The sequence below is a fragment of the Thamnophis elegans genome, chromosome 3 (assembly GCF_009769535.1).
Source record: "Thamnophis elegans isolate rThaEle1 chromosome 3, rThaEle1.pri, whole genome shotgun sequence".
NCBI classification, from domain to species: domain Eukaryota; kingdom Metazoa; phylum Chordata; class Lepidosauria; order Squamata; family Colubridae; genus Thamnophis; species Thamnophis elegans.
The window spans coordinates 46,684,395-46,701,416 of record NC_045543.1 but is presented as its reverse complement, the minus strand read 5'-3'; the positions used below and the strand labels follow the sequence as shown (position 1 = coordinate 46,701,416).

The window sequence follows — 17,022 nt, the reverse complement described above, 5'->3', positions numbered from 1 at the left end:
AACAAAGCCTAAATCAAAGCATATCATTAAAGCCTTGCCTTCTCCCTACTCTTTGAAGTAAATTATTGCCTTGAAACGCAGGAACAGAAAATGTAAGCCTAACCGCAAGCCATTTTCACCTGAGAACAATACAGCCATTGGGAACGGCATACGAATCCCATGTTAATGGTTCACTCCAAAGCCATGCCAACTCCAAACATCTCTGCCACCTCACCCCCAAAGACAGCTGGCACCATGTTATCCCTCTGCTTTTTCCTGCATAAGAGGCCTGGGTCTCCTGGAGGAAGCCTTTACACAGCTTGCCTGAGGCAAGGCATTATTGTATTGCAATTGTCCTGGAGGATTACTGACAACAATTCCTGATTCGGTTTTTATTTCCATCTATTTGCTTCTCACCTATCCAACTGACTACAAACAACATTTTTTTTCCCAATAAATAGGACCAGGAGCCTCTATCCCGATCCTTAGGCAAACAGTCCACAGCAAAGGGCTAGTTCTAAATGCCCAAGGCTTATAAACAGAGGACAATAAATCGTAGGGCTGCCAAATGGCTGAAAAGACACAAGAAGGCTTTAAGGCATAAATCTTGTACAGCTACTCCTTTCCCTTCCGCAGCTGCTATCCAAATTTTCTTGCCGGGTGCCTCACATTTTTCTCAGTCAGAAGAAACCACCCAAGAGGGCTGTCAGGACCGGGCCTTTGTTTCCAAGTTCTGCCTCTGAGGAATGATTCACACAGTGCCTCCTACGCTAAATAAGGCATTCGTCAGTATTGTGGAAGTGGGATTTGCAAAAGAGGAATGACATGACCACTTCGCCAAAAATCACGGTGTTTTAAACCAGCCAGCTTTGCTCTGCTGGCTGGGGAATTCTGGGAGTCAAAGTCCTCCAGGCTTAAAGTTGCCAAGGTTGGAGGCCCGTTTTAAAGTGTAAATGTATGGGGGTGCGTGTGCTTGCATGCGCACGCACTAGGCAGAGGTGATGAATGAACAAGGTGGGTTCACAGATCAACTACATTATTTAATAAGTGAAGAAATGCTCTGTGGTCTGACATTCTGCAACAAAAGCTGAAGCGCTTTTGAACCAGGCCCTCATCATGGTTGACTCACCAAATGAAATAAGGCCCAACAATCTACCAGGGAGCTTTTATTTTTCCTATTTACAAACCTGCTGGGCCAACGGAATGCTGCAATTTCATTAATAGGGAAGAAGGAAAAGTCATGGAATCCTGCTTTCCTTGAATCGGGAATCTATGTCTAGGGAGATTCTCAAGTCATCCAGGTCACGGTTGTGTCCCAAAAGTTCTTTTTCAAGAGGCAACTGGCCTTTCTGACTTTTCTTTGAAGATGTTTTGCTTCTCATCCAAGGAGCGTCTTTAGCTCTCTTGAGTCAAGAATTGAAGAAGCTTCTTGGACGAGAATCGAAATGTCTTCAAAGAATAACCAGAAAGTCCAGTTGCCTCATGAAAAAGTATCTTTAAACATATGAATCTCTTCTTATCATTTCTATTGGATTTATTTTAAAAAAATTGTTTCTGCTTTTCTATTTATTCAATTTATTGAGGAAGTTATGTTCTAAATGTATATGTAAGCCTTGGGGATACTATGAAGCCAGTGGAGCCTGTGGGGAAGATTTAAAATAGGAAAAGGGTGAGGCTTCGCAATTCTTCATACATCTTGGCTTTTCCTATAATTGACATCACTGTACAACATAAGGCAACTCATTAATAAATTAAGTTAATTTGCATATAGACAAAAATCCACCTTTAAAAAACTAAACCAAAATTATACCCTTTGAATTATTTAGCATTTTGTTTTGAAAAATTGTGGTTAGAAAAATATTACAAGGTTAACATAATACACATTCACAAATATTTGTAGGTACAATTGCAAGGCTGATCAAGTTGGCCTTAAAAAATGGCTAAATATTAGGTAAAGGTAAAGGTTCCCCTCGCACATATGTGCTAGTCATTCCCGACTCAAGGGGGTGGTGCTCATCTCCGTTTCAAAGCCGAACAGCCAGCGCTGTCCGAACACATCTCAGTGGTCATGTGACCGGTATGACTAAACACCGAAGGCACACAGAGAACACTGTTACCTTCCCACCAAAGGTGGTCCCTATTTTTCTACTTGCATTTTTACATGCTTTCGAACTGCTACGTTGGCAGAAGCTGGGACAAGTAATGGGAGCTCATTCCGTTATGCGGCACTAGGGATTCAAACCGCTGAACTGGCAACCTTTCTGATCGACAAGCTCAGTGTCTTAGCCACTGAGCCACCGCATCCCCAATATTAAATATTACTTTATGTTTAACTGTAGCATGCAAGATCTGCTCCTGTCTTTTACAGCACCTTACTGTTTTGTATGCATCGCACAGCATAGGTCAAGTCCCTGAAGATGCTCCCTTCCACTCTGGCTTGTCCCTGGGAACACAAAAAGATGCCACCTTTTCCGTCCCTGAAAAGACATTTCCTCACAAGGCATCCTTGCATAGTGTTGGCGAGACACTGAGCCTCCTTATCTTGCTGCAGCTCCTGAGCCAAAGGTTTTAGCTCATAGTCACTCTGAAGGGCTGGTAATCCATCAGTGGATGACTTCCCATGGACAACCTTGGCCAGCATGTGGCTCAAGCTATGAGCCTGGTAAGGCAGTTTGTATAGCGACTCATCCTCGTCTTCATTCTCACTGCTGAGGCTCAGTTCACTGTCACTGGAATCCGTGTCTATAGTCATGGCCTCTTCTTTGTGTGCTGTGTTAAGGTTCCCAGATGCCTCCCTTTCCTTCTCAAGTCCTCTCCTTGGCACCACTTGAGTCTGTGAAACAGGAAATATGTGGCTTGGGTTTTCAGCTACCACAACATCACAGGTCCTCATGTCTGAAATTGGAAGAGTCCCCTGGCTGTCAAACTTTGATATATTGCAATGGGAGGGCTCAGATGTCTGCAGCAAGACGGAGCGAGATTTTGCCAACAGGATCAAGTGTTTGCAGGCCCAGTTCCTGTCCAAAGATGGACTTCCTTCCACTGTCACTGAAGCATTTTCACTGCCAACAAATTCACAGTTTTCCAGGATACAGACAGCCACGCTATGGAAATGGATGCTGGATTGATTGAAAGTGCAGAATTTAACCTGGCAAGTCCCAGGAGCGTGAATCTGCAGCTGACTGTTTTCAAAATTGCAGTTGTCAAACTGGACATGGCCTGAGGTTGTCTAAGAAAAGAGAATGAAACCAGATAAGCCTATTTTCAATTTTAAAAAAAGCACTCAAAGAGGATACTCATTTTCCAGAGAAATATTGCCTGCAAACAGATACAAAGCCTCCTAGTCTGCTATCTTCTAACTGTGCTGATGGTAATGAAATAGAGAGAGACCATGATACCATGGCAGCTCCTAACCAAACATAGAGATGAAACAAGTATTGGTTCTTCCCCTGACTAACACATGATGCTTTCATAGCAATATATACCAACCCATAGTGCTTTACATCACTCTCTGCAGAGTTTACAAATGTCAGTATATTATCCCCAACAATCTAGGTACACATTTTACTGACCTCGGAAGGATGGAAGGCTGAGTCAACTTTGAGCCCATCAGAATCAAACTCCAGACTGTGAGCAGAGTCAGCATACAATATTGCATTTCAACCACTGGGTCACATGCTTGAGAAAAAAATACTTTGTCTACTGTTGATCTAACTTAGCAGGATACCTTTCTTATCCTGATGCCATCCAGATGTGTTGATTAAATTCCCACCAACTACACCAACTATAAATTGAGTTAATCAGAAATTCCAGATGGTGTAGTTCACCATGTCAAGCAAGGCTCCCCGGAACCCTTCCCCAAACTGGTGGCATCCAGGAAACAACAGCCACACTGGTGGGGAACACTGGGGCATGCATTTAAAAGGCCCCAAGTTGGGAAAACCTTTGTGTGGATTCTGCCACATTGACCAGATGCCCCTAATTCCCACATTACTATTCTTCAGGCAACTCCGTCTTGAAAGCTTCTTCAGATCCTTCTTCATACTCACCTTATATATTACTGGTGTGAACCAGGCTGGCATAAAGACCAAATTGCATAACCTCATTGTTGGACAGTGCTGGTCAAAGCTCACTAGAAGGTTCACATCCCCGAGCTTGCCCTTTCCCATGATTTCCACAGGAGCCTTAAGAAAGATTTCACTCTGTTCCTCATACATTCCTGGCAGCAGAACAATCCGGTCATACATGCTGGCTGAAAGCAAGGCACTCCTCAGATTGTCAAACTCGCAGCCAGGTCCAACACAAAGAACCCGCCTGTCCTTTTTCCTCCTGAATAAGTAGAAGCAGTTGGAGGACTCCAGATCGTGGCTGTTTTTGGTCCAGGTTTTAGAAGAGAGGTAATGCTGCTTCAAAGCTTCTCTCCATGACCAAGGCTCCACGCCAGGCTGGTTAGGCCAGTTTGGATGCCGGCATTCAATGCAACCAAGGCACAGCTGTCTCCACCGAGTATTGTCCAGGCTGAGGATGAGCTCATACCATGCTCTGCACACCAAACTGCAGCGGCCAAGGTCAGGAAGACGCAAGTAGGACAGTATTAAGCGCCACAGCTCTAGTGGGAGCCCACTGATCTCCATAATCACCTAGGAATAGTGGGGCACAAAAACAAAGGTTTAAGAGATCATCATATACCTTCTGTGCATCATTGTTTGGATTTAACTGAACACAGTGGGAGTTGAGACTTGCCCATCAAATCAATGCATCACCTGCTTATTTGACTTTATAGCTTGACAATGGCTGAATAAAATAGAAAGCTTAAAAAAAAAAACCTCGGACAGGCACCATTGTGTGTTAACATTTAACCTCTGTGTTCCTTACCTATGTTAGTAGAAGTATTAAACAGTAGTCTTCAACTAGGCCTTTGTAGTCTTGATGAGCATTTTCTGATCTACAGTCATTCAGATCTTGATTTCTATTTGTGTGTGTGTGTGTATATATATATACATATATACATACATACATACATACATACATACATACATACATACATACATACATATTGGGGTACACCTCCTGTGGCCCCATGGCTGTATGACTCAAAACTTTATCCTCCTTTTATGAAGTTTATTTATTTATTTTTTGTTACACATACATATTTATGAACAAAGTATTGTCCGGTGTTTTTTCCTTTTACATCTTCCAATGTATATAATCCATTTTACATCATAATTCTGTTCCAATTTCAGCTCTATTATTCTCTTTCCGCATCAAAGTTAATCCAAATTATCATTCCTTATTTCATCTATCAGTCTATTTTACTCCAATTAAATCCTCTAGCTGTTCTCCATTTTCAGTTCCTTTTTCCTCCATATTCTTGTTCTTCAATTAAACCGTCTATTACTATCTTCTCTCCTATTCCCTGGTGTGAGTTATCCATCTAGTTTTCTTATTTTTTCTTGCCATTAAAGGTTTCACACACATTTTAGCGTAATTCATTGTATATCGATGAGCTCAACGTAACTAATTTAACTTTTTTTTTCAAAACTTTATCCTCACAGAACCAACCGATGGAAGAGGAAGATATAAACTTGAAATAAGGAATTTCCTGACTATGAGAACTAGTAAGCAATGGAACAACCTGTGTCCTGAAACCAAGGATATGCCATCACTGAAAGTTTCCATGAAAAGATTCCATTCTTTCATGAAAAGATTCCATGACTATTTTTCCAGCATGGTATGAGGATTCCTGCATTGCATGGAGAGCTGGAAGATATTCAAGCTCCTTCCAAACCTACAATTTGCCACACAGTCCCTCTACAAATACTTTTATACTATAAATTAACTCACTTCCATTAAGCACATTTATGTCCTGGTTCTATTAACTTTTTAGTTTCCCTTTGCTTCAAAAAGGCTGTGCTCTCCTACCATATAGGCTTACAACTGGGGAAAGCCTTTGAATTAGCCATGTGCTGCTTTTAACTCTTTATGAAATAGTGGTGCTTCACATGCACCAACAAGTTATGTAAAACAACATTTTTGAACTCTTTGTACAATCCTAGTATAAATATGCAGGGTATCCACCATTTTGGACTGGCTCCAAATGGTTAAACTGAATAAACTCTCCAGGACAGTTACTAATTAAACTAGTTACCAAGATATTTAGATGTTTGTTTGCTCAAACACAAATTCTACAAACAGAGGCAAAAATTAAATTAGAAAGGTTTTTTCCCTCCTTAGGTCACATCTGTCTAGCCTATAAATGCTCTTTAAAACAGTATTGCCATAAAATGGGAGACATGAAGATCATACGGATTGATCACCTTAAATTATACAGGACGTATAATTGCTGCTGGCAGAAGAGCACCTGGTGTATTAAATATACTTGATTTTGCATAGTATGAAATACATTTGAATTGATATTTGGTTTTTTTTATCTCTGATGAAAATTCAAAGACCTACTCTGTACTTGTATAAGGAGGATGGGCTGGATGGTAGACCTGTTTCAAATCAAGAAGATTTGCTCCTGTAGGATTGAAAACAAAAACTTGTGGAGTAAATATACTTTCAAAGGCAATTTGTGATCTTGCGCATTATAAATAGTAACAGCAAACCATTGTGCGAAGAATATGCTGTTAAAACTGTTGATGACTCAGCCACATGGAGAACAAATAGAAGCATATATAATGCACACTTAACTGTGGAGAAAATCCCTACCTGGTCAGATTCTGATTTAATTTAAAAAACAGTACAGGAGTACAAATTGACCGTTGTCTTACCTGAACGGTCCTTCTATGGGTGCTGCGAAGGGAATCCAATCATGGGTTAACTTAGCCTTCTAGCCTTGAGACTGAGTATGCAAATTTCAAAGTCACGCCTCCTCTGACTGGACTTCCGTTTCCTTTCAGTTCTTTACGAAGTCCACCGAAGGAGCATTATGTCAATCCTCAAACAAGCCGCAAGTCATCCGGCACTACAGAGTCAAGTCCAGTCAGTAACAAGTCACAGAGTCACAATCAAAACGGAGCCCTGACCAGCCGAAGCTGCGGGCGGGTTTGGATTCCCTTCGCAGCACCCATAGAAGGACCGTTCAGGTAAGACAACGGTCATTCTCCTGTGTGCTGCTTCGGGAATCCAATCATGGGATATATCAAAGCAATGAACTCCCAGGGCGGGAGCTAGGCTGGTCAGGCTCCTCCGCAGACGGAAGGACCCTTTGCAACACTCTCCGCCCAAAGGACGCCTCAGCCGAGGCGAAGACATCAATCTTGTAGTGGCGAATAAAAGGCGAGGGGGATGCCCAAGTGGCCGCCCTGCAAATCTCTTCTACAGACGCTTGCGTCGCCCAGGCCGCTGTGGTGGCCGCACTCCTGGTGGAATGAGGAGTGATTCGCCTTGGAACCGGTCTGGAGTGGGTGTCATACGCCAACGCAATGCAAGCTTTCAACCATCGGCTGATGGTGTGGGAGGACACCCTCTGTCCCATTGAAGATGGCTGGAAGGAGACGAACAGAGCCTCCGATCTTCGGAACGACGCCGTGCGCTTCACATAGCGACGAAGAGCTCTGCGAACATCCAGATGGTGCCACTGACGTTCCTGCGGATGAGACGGGTGAGGACAAAAGTCCGGCAGGACAAGTTCTTGAGTTCTGTGAAACAATGAGTTTATCTTTGGAAGAAAGGTCGGATCCAAACGAAGCACTACCTTGTTCGGGTGGAAGATGCAAAGATCCGCACGAACAGAAAGGGCTGCTAGCTCCGACACCCTCCTGGCCGATGTTATGGCCACCAGGAAGGCCGTCTTGAGTGTCAACAAGCGGAGGCTGATGGAATGTAGAGGCTCAAAGGGGGCAGCTGTTAGGGCCCTGAGAACCAAGGTCAAATCCCACGTGGGATAACGATGTACCGTCGGCGGTCGTAAGTTGGAAGCACCCTTAAGGAAGGTTCGAACTCGCGAGTGCTGAGATAAGGAGCGGCCTTGGCCACCCCCGACCACCGTCGACAAGGCTGTGACCTGACGGCGAAGCGTGTTTGGTGCCAACCCCTTGTTGAGGCCGGACTGCAAGAAATCCAGAACTTGGGGCACCGAGGCCTTGATGGGATCGACCCCGGTGCGCCGGCACCACCGGCAGAAGGCCTGCCAGGTAGCCTCGTAAATACGGGTAGTCGACGGGCGACGGGCCGCTTGAATTGTAGAAATGACTTCGTCCGAATAGTGGAGGGCCGCTAGCATCTCCCGCTCACGTGCCACACGGCTAACTGCAACAGCTGAGGGCCCGGGTGCCGGAGAGCCCCTTGGTGGAGCTGAATCTTGTCGTCCGGAATCCTCCAAGGACGCGAAACGGACAGATGGACGAGGTCTGCGTACCAGGGACGTCTGGGCCACATTGGAGCGACCAGCAGCACTTCCGCCTGTTCTGCCAAGATCTTCTGAATGACCGACGGAAGGATCGGGAGAGGAGGAAAGGCATAAAGAAGGCCGGCCGGCCAACGGCTGCGTAGAGCGTCTACTCCCTCCGCCCCCGGAGTCTGGTATCGGGAGTAAAACCGGGGAAGTTGTGCGTTGTGCGGATGAGCGAACAGATCCACCTCGGGCAGGCCGAAGCGGCGAGAGAGTTCCTGGAAGAGAATGGGGTGGAGCTGCCACTCCCCCTGATCCACAGTCGCTCTGCTCAGCCAGTCCGCCTGAATGTTGGCTTCGCCCGAGATGTGCTCCGCCCGAATCGATGAGAGTCTGGGCTCCGCCCAATGGAACAACCTTTCCGCTTCCAGCATCAGAGCTCTGGACTGCGTTCCCCCTTGGCGGTTGATGTGAGCCTTGGAGGCCACATTGTCGGTCAAGATTAACACATGGCGATGAGATACAATGTCCCGAAACTCCAGGAGAGCCAGACGGATGGCCCGCAACTCCAGCCAGTTTATGCTGTTCGCCAGCTCCTGATCCGACCATCGACCTTGGGCCACCCTGTCCAGGGCATGGGCCCCCCATCCGAATAAGCTGGTGTCCGTTGTAACTTGAACGCGGTCCGGCTCCTTGAATGGACATCCCCGGAGGAGCCTGGACGACATCCACCAATGCAGGGACCGCCTGGCCTTGCCCGGGAGCTGCACCTTGATGTGGGAGTGACTGGTATGCGCTCTTTGGAAGGGCAGCAAGAACCACTGGAGAGGACGCGCATGGAACCTGGCCCAGGGCACCGCGCCGATGCAGGAGATCATCTTCCCTAGCAGTTTGGACAGCGACAGAAGCGGTACTCGGCGATGAGATAGCACATGATGCGCCAGGTGGTATACGCTCTGCCTCCTTTCCGGGGACAGGAAAACCTCGCACGACATCGAGTTGATGGTGGTTCCCAGATGAAGGAGGGACGTGGTTGGGCGCAGATGGCTCTTGGGCAGATTGAGGACAAATCCATGGTTTCGCAATGCATCCATCGTGACCTGTAGGTCTCGGAGGGCCTGAGCTCGAGAGGACGACAGCACCAACACGTCGTCCAAATAACAATTGATGCGTATTGGAATTGAACGAAGAGAGGCTGCCAATACTGCCAGAAGTTTGGTGAACGTGCGCGGGGCCGAGGAGAGGCCGAATGGCAAGGCCCGGTATTGATAATGACGGCCGTTGAAGTGAAACCGCAGGAACTTCCGATGTGCCGGATGAATGGGCACATGGAGGTACGCTTCTTTGATGTCTATGGAAGTCATCATGTCGCCTTGGCGGATGGAAGCCAATATGCTCTTTAGAGAGTGCATTTTGAATTTTTGGTATTTGATATACTGATTGAGCTGTTTCAAATCTAGGATTGCCCTCCATCCCCCGGAGTTCTTTGGTACTAGGAACAAGATGGAATAAAACCCCAGGCCTCCCTGCCCTTTGGGAACTTGTTCTATGGCCCTGATGGTGAGAAGATGAAATATCTCGGTGTCCATAAGGCGCCGCTTTGACGGGCACCTGGGCACAGGGCACCTGATGAACCTTCTCGGGGGGATGGATAGAAATTCTAGCGTGAGACCCAAACTCACTACTTGAAGGGCCCAGGCGTCTGACGTGAGCTCCGCCCATTGGTGGGCGAAGGCCAAGAGACGTCCTCCTATGGGCCCTACCTCCTGCGAGTCAGCGGTATCTGCGAAAGGATCGGTTGCCCGCTCCTCGGAATGACCGTCTACTCTGCGCCTGACTCTGCTGGCGCCCCCTGTCTCTGGCCCCAGCTCGGTCCTGGCCACGATCCTGTGCCTGGGAGAACCCCCTGGTATAGCTGGGGACATAGGGGGCGGAAGTAAACCCCGAGTCCCCAGACCGAAAGGGCTGCCGTCTACTATAAGGCTGTGGTCTTCTGGTCACACGGGCACTTGTGGAGGGAAGCACCTTACGTTTGTCCCGAGTCTCAATGAGAATGGGATCCAGCACTGAACCAAACAAGGCCCCGCCCTTAAAGGGCGTGGATGCTAGACGCCACTTAGATTTGATATCAGCTTGCCAGTGGCAGAGCCAGAGCAAACGGCGAGAAGCCACATTGGAAACCACAGCTCGGGATGCAAATTTTGCCGCGCTAAGGGTGGCATCAGCAGAAAACTCTAGGGCCGCTATCAGCTTGGTGACATCCTGATGGAGGCGCAGTTCCTCCGGGTCCAGCCTTTCCTGTAGTTGTCTCAGCCAAACTAAGGAAGTCCTATTAAAGAAAGAAGCTGCAGTAGCTGAGCGCAAGGCCCACGCTGCTGCCTGATGAGTTTTGCGAATGACCGATTCGGCCTTGCGGTCCTTCAATCCTTCCGAAATTTCAGAAGGAATTAACGCCGGTGAAGCAAGAGCAGCGATGGGAGCATCCACTGTGGGAAACTGGAGGAGAGTCTCCAACTCTGGAGAAGATGTGAAAAGCTTCCTATCACCAGACCCAGGGGGCTTAACTGCGGTTGGCTCATCCCACTGCTTTTGGATTAAATCAAGAAAAAGCTTAGGGGATGGAATAAAATCTTGCAGAGCCACCTGCTCAGCAAAGAGCCGCTCGGTGGCATCCAGGCCCACAGCAGCACTTTCTGCAGAAATTGCCTCCCCCATGTGGGCGGTAGTCTTGGCCTTGTACAGCAGGGATTTGAAAAGAGTGTGCCTGAAGAGCCCAGGGGCCGGAGGCTGGTCCACAGGAAAGCCCTCGTCACCAGAGAGTTCCCTATCCTGGATTTCACCTTCCTCCACTAAGGGAGATTGTGCGCTAAACACAGAGTGTAAAGGGGAAGGAGGATCAGTTTGCAGAATGGAAGAATCCCCTTGTACTGCTTGGGGAGCCAGGCCTGAGTAGGCCAGAGTAGGCCTGGAGACCTGGGATCTACGCGCTAATTCCGCATTCACCCCTCTGGAAATAGCCTCTGAGATCATGCTGTAAAAATCAGCAGGAAGGCCCAAATCCTGGCCCTCCAGAGGCCTGAGGCCTGCAGCTGTGGGGGTGAACGTGGCAGAAGGCCCAGCGCGTGGAGGTGAACGAAGAGAAGCTCCACTAGCCTCCGAGATAATTGGGGGGGATCGAGGCCCGAAAACCCCTACCTCAGGAATAGGGCCCTGGGGAAGCTGAATATCAGGGGACCAACCCTGCTCAACGACCCTCACCGGAGACACAGGTTGCTGAACCAGAACCGGAGGGGAACAAATGGGAGCCCCAGATGCCTTGGGGGGAACCTTGGCTTTGTCTTTGCGCTTGTGCGACTTATCCCGAACAGTAGATGAGGCTCGAGGCCTGCTAGTAGAGGCCCTGGTCGCGGCCCTACTAGGCCCAGGGCTGGCCCCCCCCTCGCCAGGGGAGCGGGGCTCAGAAACTGGCCCGACAGTACCTTGCACTACCGATTGATCAGCCATGATATGAATCTGAAAGAGCTCAATCAGCGAAACAAAGGAATGCAATTGAAAGCACTCGCCAAGAACGCCACGTGGAAGCAGAGACCAAGAGAAGCGACCTCCTTCCTGAGTCAGCAAACTCGAGTGAGGGAAAAGGGAGGGGCGGAAAGCAGTGCGCAAACTCAAGCGCGCGGAGAAATTCTGCCTTCTCATCCCAGGCATTACTGCGCATGCGTGAAAAACGCTTCCAAATAAGGCAACCGGCATCAAAGGCGCGAAATTCAAAGAAACCGCAGGGGAAATTCCCAAACAGCCGATCCATGTAATCCTCCGGCAGCCGCTCCAGCGAGGGCACAAAGGAGGGAGGCGGGGAGGAGGGGAAGACCCGCTCCGACAAGCCACAGGCTCGGATCTGACCGCGCTCGCAGGCGGGTGCTATCCGGCGTGGAGGGCAGCGCTGGGAGACTCAGCTTCCTTGCGCGCTGAAGTTAAGGGAGGGCAGGCGGAGAACGCCCCACTCCAGCTGTAGCAATCCGATATCCCTTCAAGGGAAATAGCGAGGGAGGAATCGGCTGGCAGAAATCTGCCGCCTTACCTCCAATCCAGCAAGAAATCCACAGTGGAAACCAAGTAAATCCAGCATTAACCTTGAAAAATTAGCAATTAATCAAGAGAGAGTTGAAAATAAGTCTCGTAGGCTTTGGACTGAGTAATAGAACTGAAAGGAAACGGAAGTCCAGTCAGAGGAGGCGTGACTTTGAAATTTGCATACTCAGTCTCAAGGCTAGAAGGCTAAGTTAACCCATGATTGGATTCCCGAAGCAGCACACAGGAGAAGTGTCAACTTTGTATAGTTACCTCTAGGCAAACTTGTCACTGCAACGGTATTGTACACACACACACACCAGCTTTTATATGGCACAGGGTTCTCTATGGCTCACTGATATCCAACCTTTTGGTTTGCCTTAGCTAGGGAGAGTGAAGAGGAACTGTCTTGGGCTATGTGTATGTATTTGTATTTGTGTGTGTATGTGTGTGTGTGCCAAGACAGAAACAGACAGAGACATACATACATATATATTATATTTATGTTGTGTTGTGTTGTGTTGTGTTGTGATGTGATGCTATGCTATGCTATGCTATGCTCTGCTAACTTATTTACTAGCTATCCAGGACTGGACGTGGCACAAGTAGGAGACATGATCTGCTTAAGAGAGAGATTTTTTTTGTTATCTACCAGAAAAAGAAGATAAAATGTGGCACACTCATATACACCATGCTTTTTATTGCTGTTGACCATATGGAACAAGTTTCCTCCCCACCCGAGATTCTCAGCTCTAGTCATCTTCCAAAAAGCTATTAAAATATGGCTCTTTTGAAGATAAAGATGCTCTGCCTCCATCTGTTTGGCAGTATGCTATTTTAATTCTGTATGGTTTTTCATGGGAGCCAAAATGAGTTTCTTAATCACTTAGAGATGTGCTATTGTAGGAAAATCTCCAATAATAATGGTAACAGAAAAAACAAGTTAATAAATAAAATGCACATTCAATTCAAAATAAGTTTTCTCTTGCATTTTGTCTAACAATCCCAGTCCAAGATACAGGTAGCTCTCTACTTACAATCACAACTCTAGCACAAAATTTCTGTTGCTGAGAAGAGAGTTATTAATTTAAATTTTTTACCCCATTTTACGACCTTCCTTGCCACAGTTGTTAAGTGAACTACTGCAGTTAAGTTAGTAACATGGTTGTTAAATGAATCTGGCTTCCCCATTGACATTGTTTCTCGAATGTCACAAAAGGGGATCACGTGGCCCTGGTACATTGCAACTGTCATAAATATGAGCCAATTGCCAAGTGTCTGAATTTTCAGCAGGTGAACATGGGGATGCAGCAATGGTCATAAGCAGGGGTGGGTTCCTACTGGTTTGGACCGGTTTGGCCTAACTGGTTTTGGTTTGATGGCCTGGCTTGCTGGAACCGGCAGCGACCCAGGCCTGCTACGCACTCGAACTGGTTCTCCGGTCAGTGCCAATGGCACCACCATCTTGTTTTTCAATTCTGCACATGAACAGAACAACTTTAATTGCACTGTGCATGCGCGTGCAGCGAGCATCAAGCGCATGCCCACACAGGACCGAAATGGCAGTAGTACCAGCCAAAACTCACCCCTGATGATAAGTGTGAAAAATGATCATAGAATACTTTTTTAAGTGCCGTTGTATCTCTAAACAGTCACTAAATGAATGCTTGCAAGTCAAAGGTTACCTTTAATTATCTAGGTAATTTCTTCAGCCACTTGTTTTTCTACTTTTCTTCTGCAAAAGTGTTCTTAGGGCAGAATTCATTTCAATCCGTAGACGTTTCAGACTACAATTCCCATTAGGTTTGCTTGGATTCTGCGGAATTACCCTCTAATCCAACTGGAGAATATTGAGTTGAAAAAGGTCTGCTTTTCAAAGAGCACACGTGCGTGCACGCATACACACACACACACACACACACACACACACACAGAGGTTAGAATTGGCTCTTTGCATTTCTAAGCTTTGGATTCAGCTTTGTATTACAACGTTGCTTTGCAACCAGTGATTTTTGTGTTTGAGGTTTCTGGCAAACCTGACACTTAGCTGTTCAAAAGCACAGATGGAAAGAAGCAGTTCTGCTACAGATGAGGCAGTAGTAATGTTGGATGGACACTAACCAGGATTTTTTTTCCAGATTGCCCTGTACATGAGAGAACTCACAAATCTTTGACATATACTGTGGCTTCTCTTCCAAGTTTTTTGAAGAAGAAACATGGTAAACACCTGAAAGAATTAAACAACACCTCGCCCTTTCACAGAACAGGAGACAAAAGCTTTTTTGACACAAACAAGAGACTTAAAGGAGAGAGAGGGTACAAGCTGACCAAAATAATGGTTTTCTGTATAATTAGACCATATATTAAACAAGTGGCTTCTAACAGCTATCAGGATCTAATCTGCAGCTAGAGAATTTGCTTTGATGCCATGTCCAAGAAATTAATCTCAAAACAGCAGAGGAAACCAGATGCTGCACAGCTTCACAGTTCACTGTTTTGGATTTACTTTCTTCCCGGAGAGATTCAACTGGACCAGATGAGACTGGATCATTCAATTACTTGTGAGGAAAAAAGGGAGCAGAATTATCGGTCTTCGGGTGGTCCCAGGATAACAATTTTGGATTTCATTCTTTTAAACCTGAAGATATATCCAGAACAGTAGTTCATACAGAACAATGTTGTCTACTTTTTCAGGTTTGTCATTTTGTTTGTGGTTTTCCACTGCAAATAATTTCCATATTTTATTTATTGCCCAAAGCCCATAAAAATTGTCATGCAATATAGGAATTTAATTAGACCTGATATATATGTCACTTCACTGTATTTTGCTTCTGAGCTGACTTTTGTTAATTTGTGATTGTATGAATTATGTGTATCTGTGAACTTAAACTTTTGAAACACCATTTGTGAATACCATGTTTCCCTGAAAATAAGTCAGGGTCTTATTTTCTTTTGACCCCCGAAATAAGCACTTGGCCTTATTTTCCAGGCGATCTTATTATTTTTGAGGTGCAGGAGGCGGTGAGCATGGTCACTTCATAGCTGCTGCTGTGTTGCAATATTTTCAGGGAGGGCTTATTTTCACGGGAGGGCTTATTTTAGCACAAGCACTCAAATGCCCAATTGGGTTTATTATCCGTGGAGGTCTTATTTTCAGGGAAACAGGGTAGAAATTGAAAAGCAATTAGTACAATCTGTATATAAAGTGCTTTTCCAAATGTAATTCAGAGACATTAGAGGAGGGAGAAGTGAGAGTTCAGCTCACCAGCCCATCAGCCAGAACACAGTAACAAGCAGTGAACCAAATTCAATTTCACTTGGAAAAAAAAATACACCCATAAATTCCCCATCCCATCCTGATCTATTCCTTGCACCAAACATCACCCATATCTGCAGATTTGGATGGTAGACAGAAAGAGGTAAATTCATTCCACCAACGACTTCTATTCTACTGATGGAAGGTAACATATAAGAATTAGCTTCTATTTTATCATACAAACTATTTGTTATAAAATGCTGAAAGTATCATTTTGTTGTTATGATCATTGGGTTTTTAAACCAATCCAGGAAAACTACACACTCTTGCAGTCTCCAGATCTACTCAGGGGCATCTTAATTTTAAACAGCTTGACAGCACACAAACACTTTTAAAATGAATTCAAACCCTGCATGCTTAGACCCTAAGATCCAGATCTGCTTGAGCAAAGAGCCCACCAGAGTAGTGGCGATGGGGAAGGCAAAAGGTCCCAGAAGAAACTATTCTGCATTGCCCATTCTTAAAAATGTCCCCCCCCCCACCCTGGAGTAAATGAAAGCCAGCCTCCCAAAGTTTTGTGGCACGATTATTATAGAATCAATAAGATGCTTTTTAACCGGAGTCTGTCTTCTGCTCCCATCCCATACACAACAGCAAGAAAGCTTTAACCTTTTTTTTAAGCTTCAAAAAAGAAGGCATTAATCCAAAATAATTAACACACCAGGATATCAATAGCAGGAACCTCTTAAGTATATGCACTCTGCAAGCCAATCCTTAGGCAAGTTTAATCAAAGTCTCACTCTCTTCCATGGGACTTACAGATGAGCGAGCATAGCCACAAATCGATCCCGATCACAACTCTGCGGAGCCCGCCTTCTTTTATGGTTCAGGTGGAATCCACTGCCTCGCCTTCCCACAGCATCCTACCCACTCCGCTCGCGTCTATTAGAGTGCGAGCGCGAAGGAAAACACCCGGGGACGGGAGCCACTCCCCTTGTTCCAGCGCGCACGGGCGTTCAGATCATAGAGATCTTACAAGGGAAGGAAGGCGGAGGAAAAAGGGAGATCATCTCCTCAGCTCAGTAGCTCTAGCATAGGGATCACATGATTTCTGGGGTCCCCAAGAGGCCACCAGATGGCAGTAAAACCTACACTTTTGGGGTTTCAGCCCCAGACTAAAAACTCCTGGAAGTCTCTGTTTCCAAGTAAACGTGCATTGAGATGTGCTGAAGGGATTTAATTTAAAAAATATTTGCAAAGTTGAAAAGCTGCTCAGGTTAAGGTTACACAATACCAGCAGAACTGGAATAATAAAGTTTGCTTGAAATATATTCATAAGACATGCTTTTCTCTATTGTGTTCTATAAACATATGGTGCTCACAG

The 17,022-nt window shown here is 46.1% G+C and overlaps 1 protein-coding gene across 1 annotated transcript in view; it reads right to left on the bottom strand.

The window, feature by feature from the left end:
- FBXO10 (F-box protein 10) overlaps nt 1-16,615 on the bottom strand; it is a 52,028-nt gene extending 35,413 nt beyond the window's left edge. The window contains exons 1-3 of the mRNA XM_032214326.1: nt 16,458-16,615; nt 4,029-4,619; nt 2,351-3,208 (exon numbers count right to left, since the gene is read on the bottom strand). Of these exons, the coding sequence (XP_032070217.1) occupies nt 2,351-3,208; nt 4,029-4,613 (1,443 nt within the window). The 5' untranslated portion in view covers nt 4,614-4,619; nt 16,458-16,615. The remainder of the gene's footprint in view (nt 1-2,350; nt 3,209-4,028; nt 4,620-16,457) is intronic.
- Between the last annotated feature and the right edge of the window lie 407 nt (nt 16,616-17,022).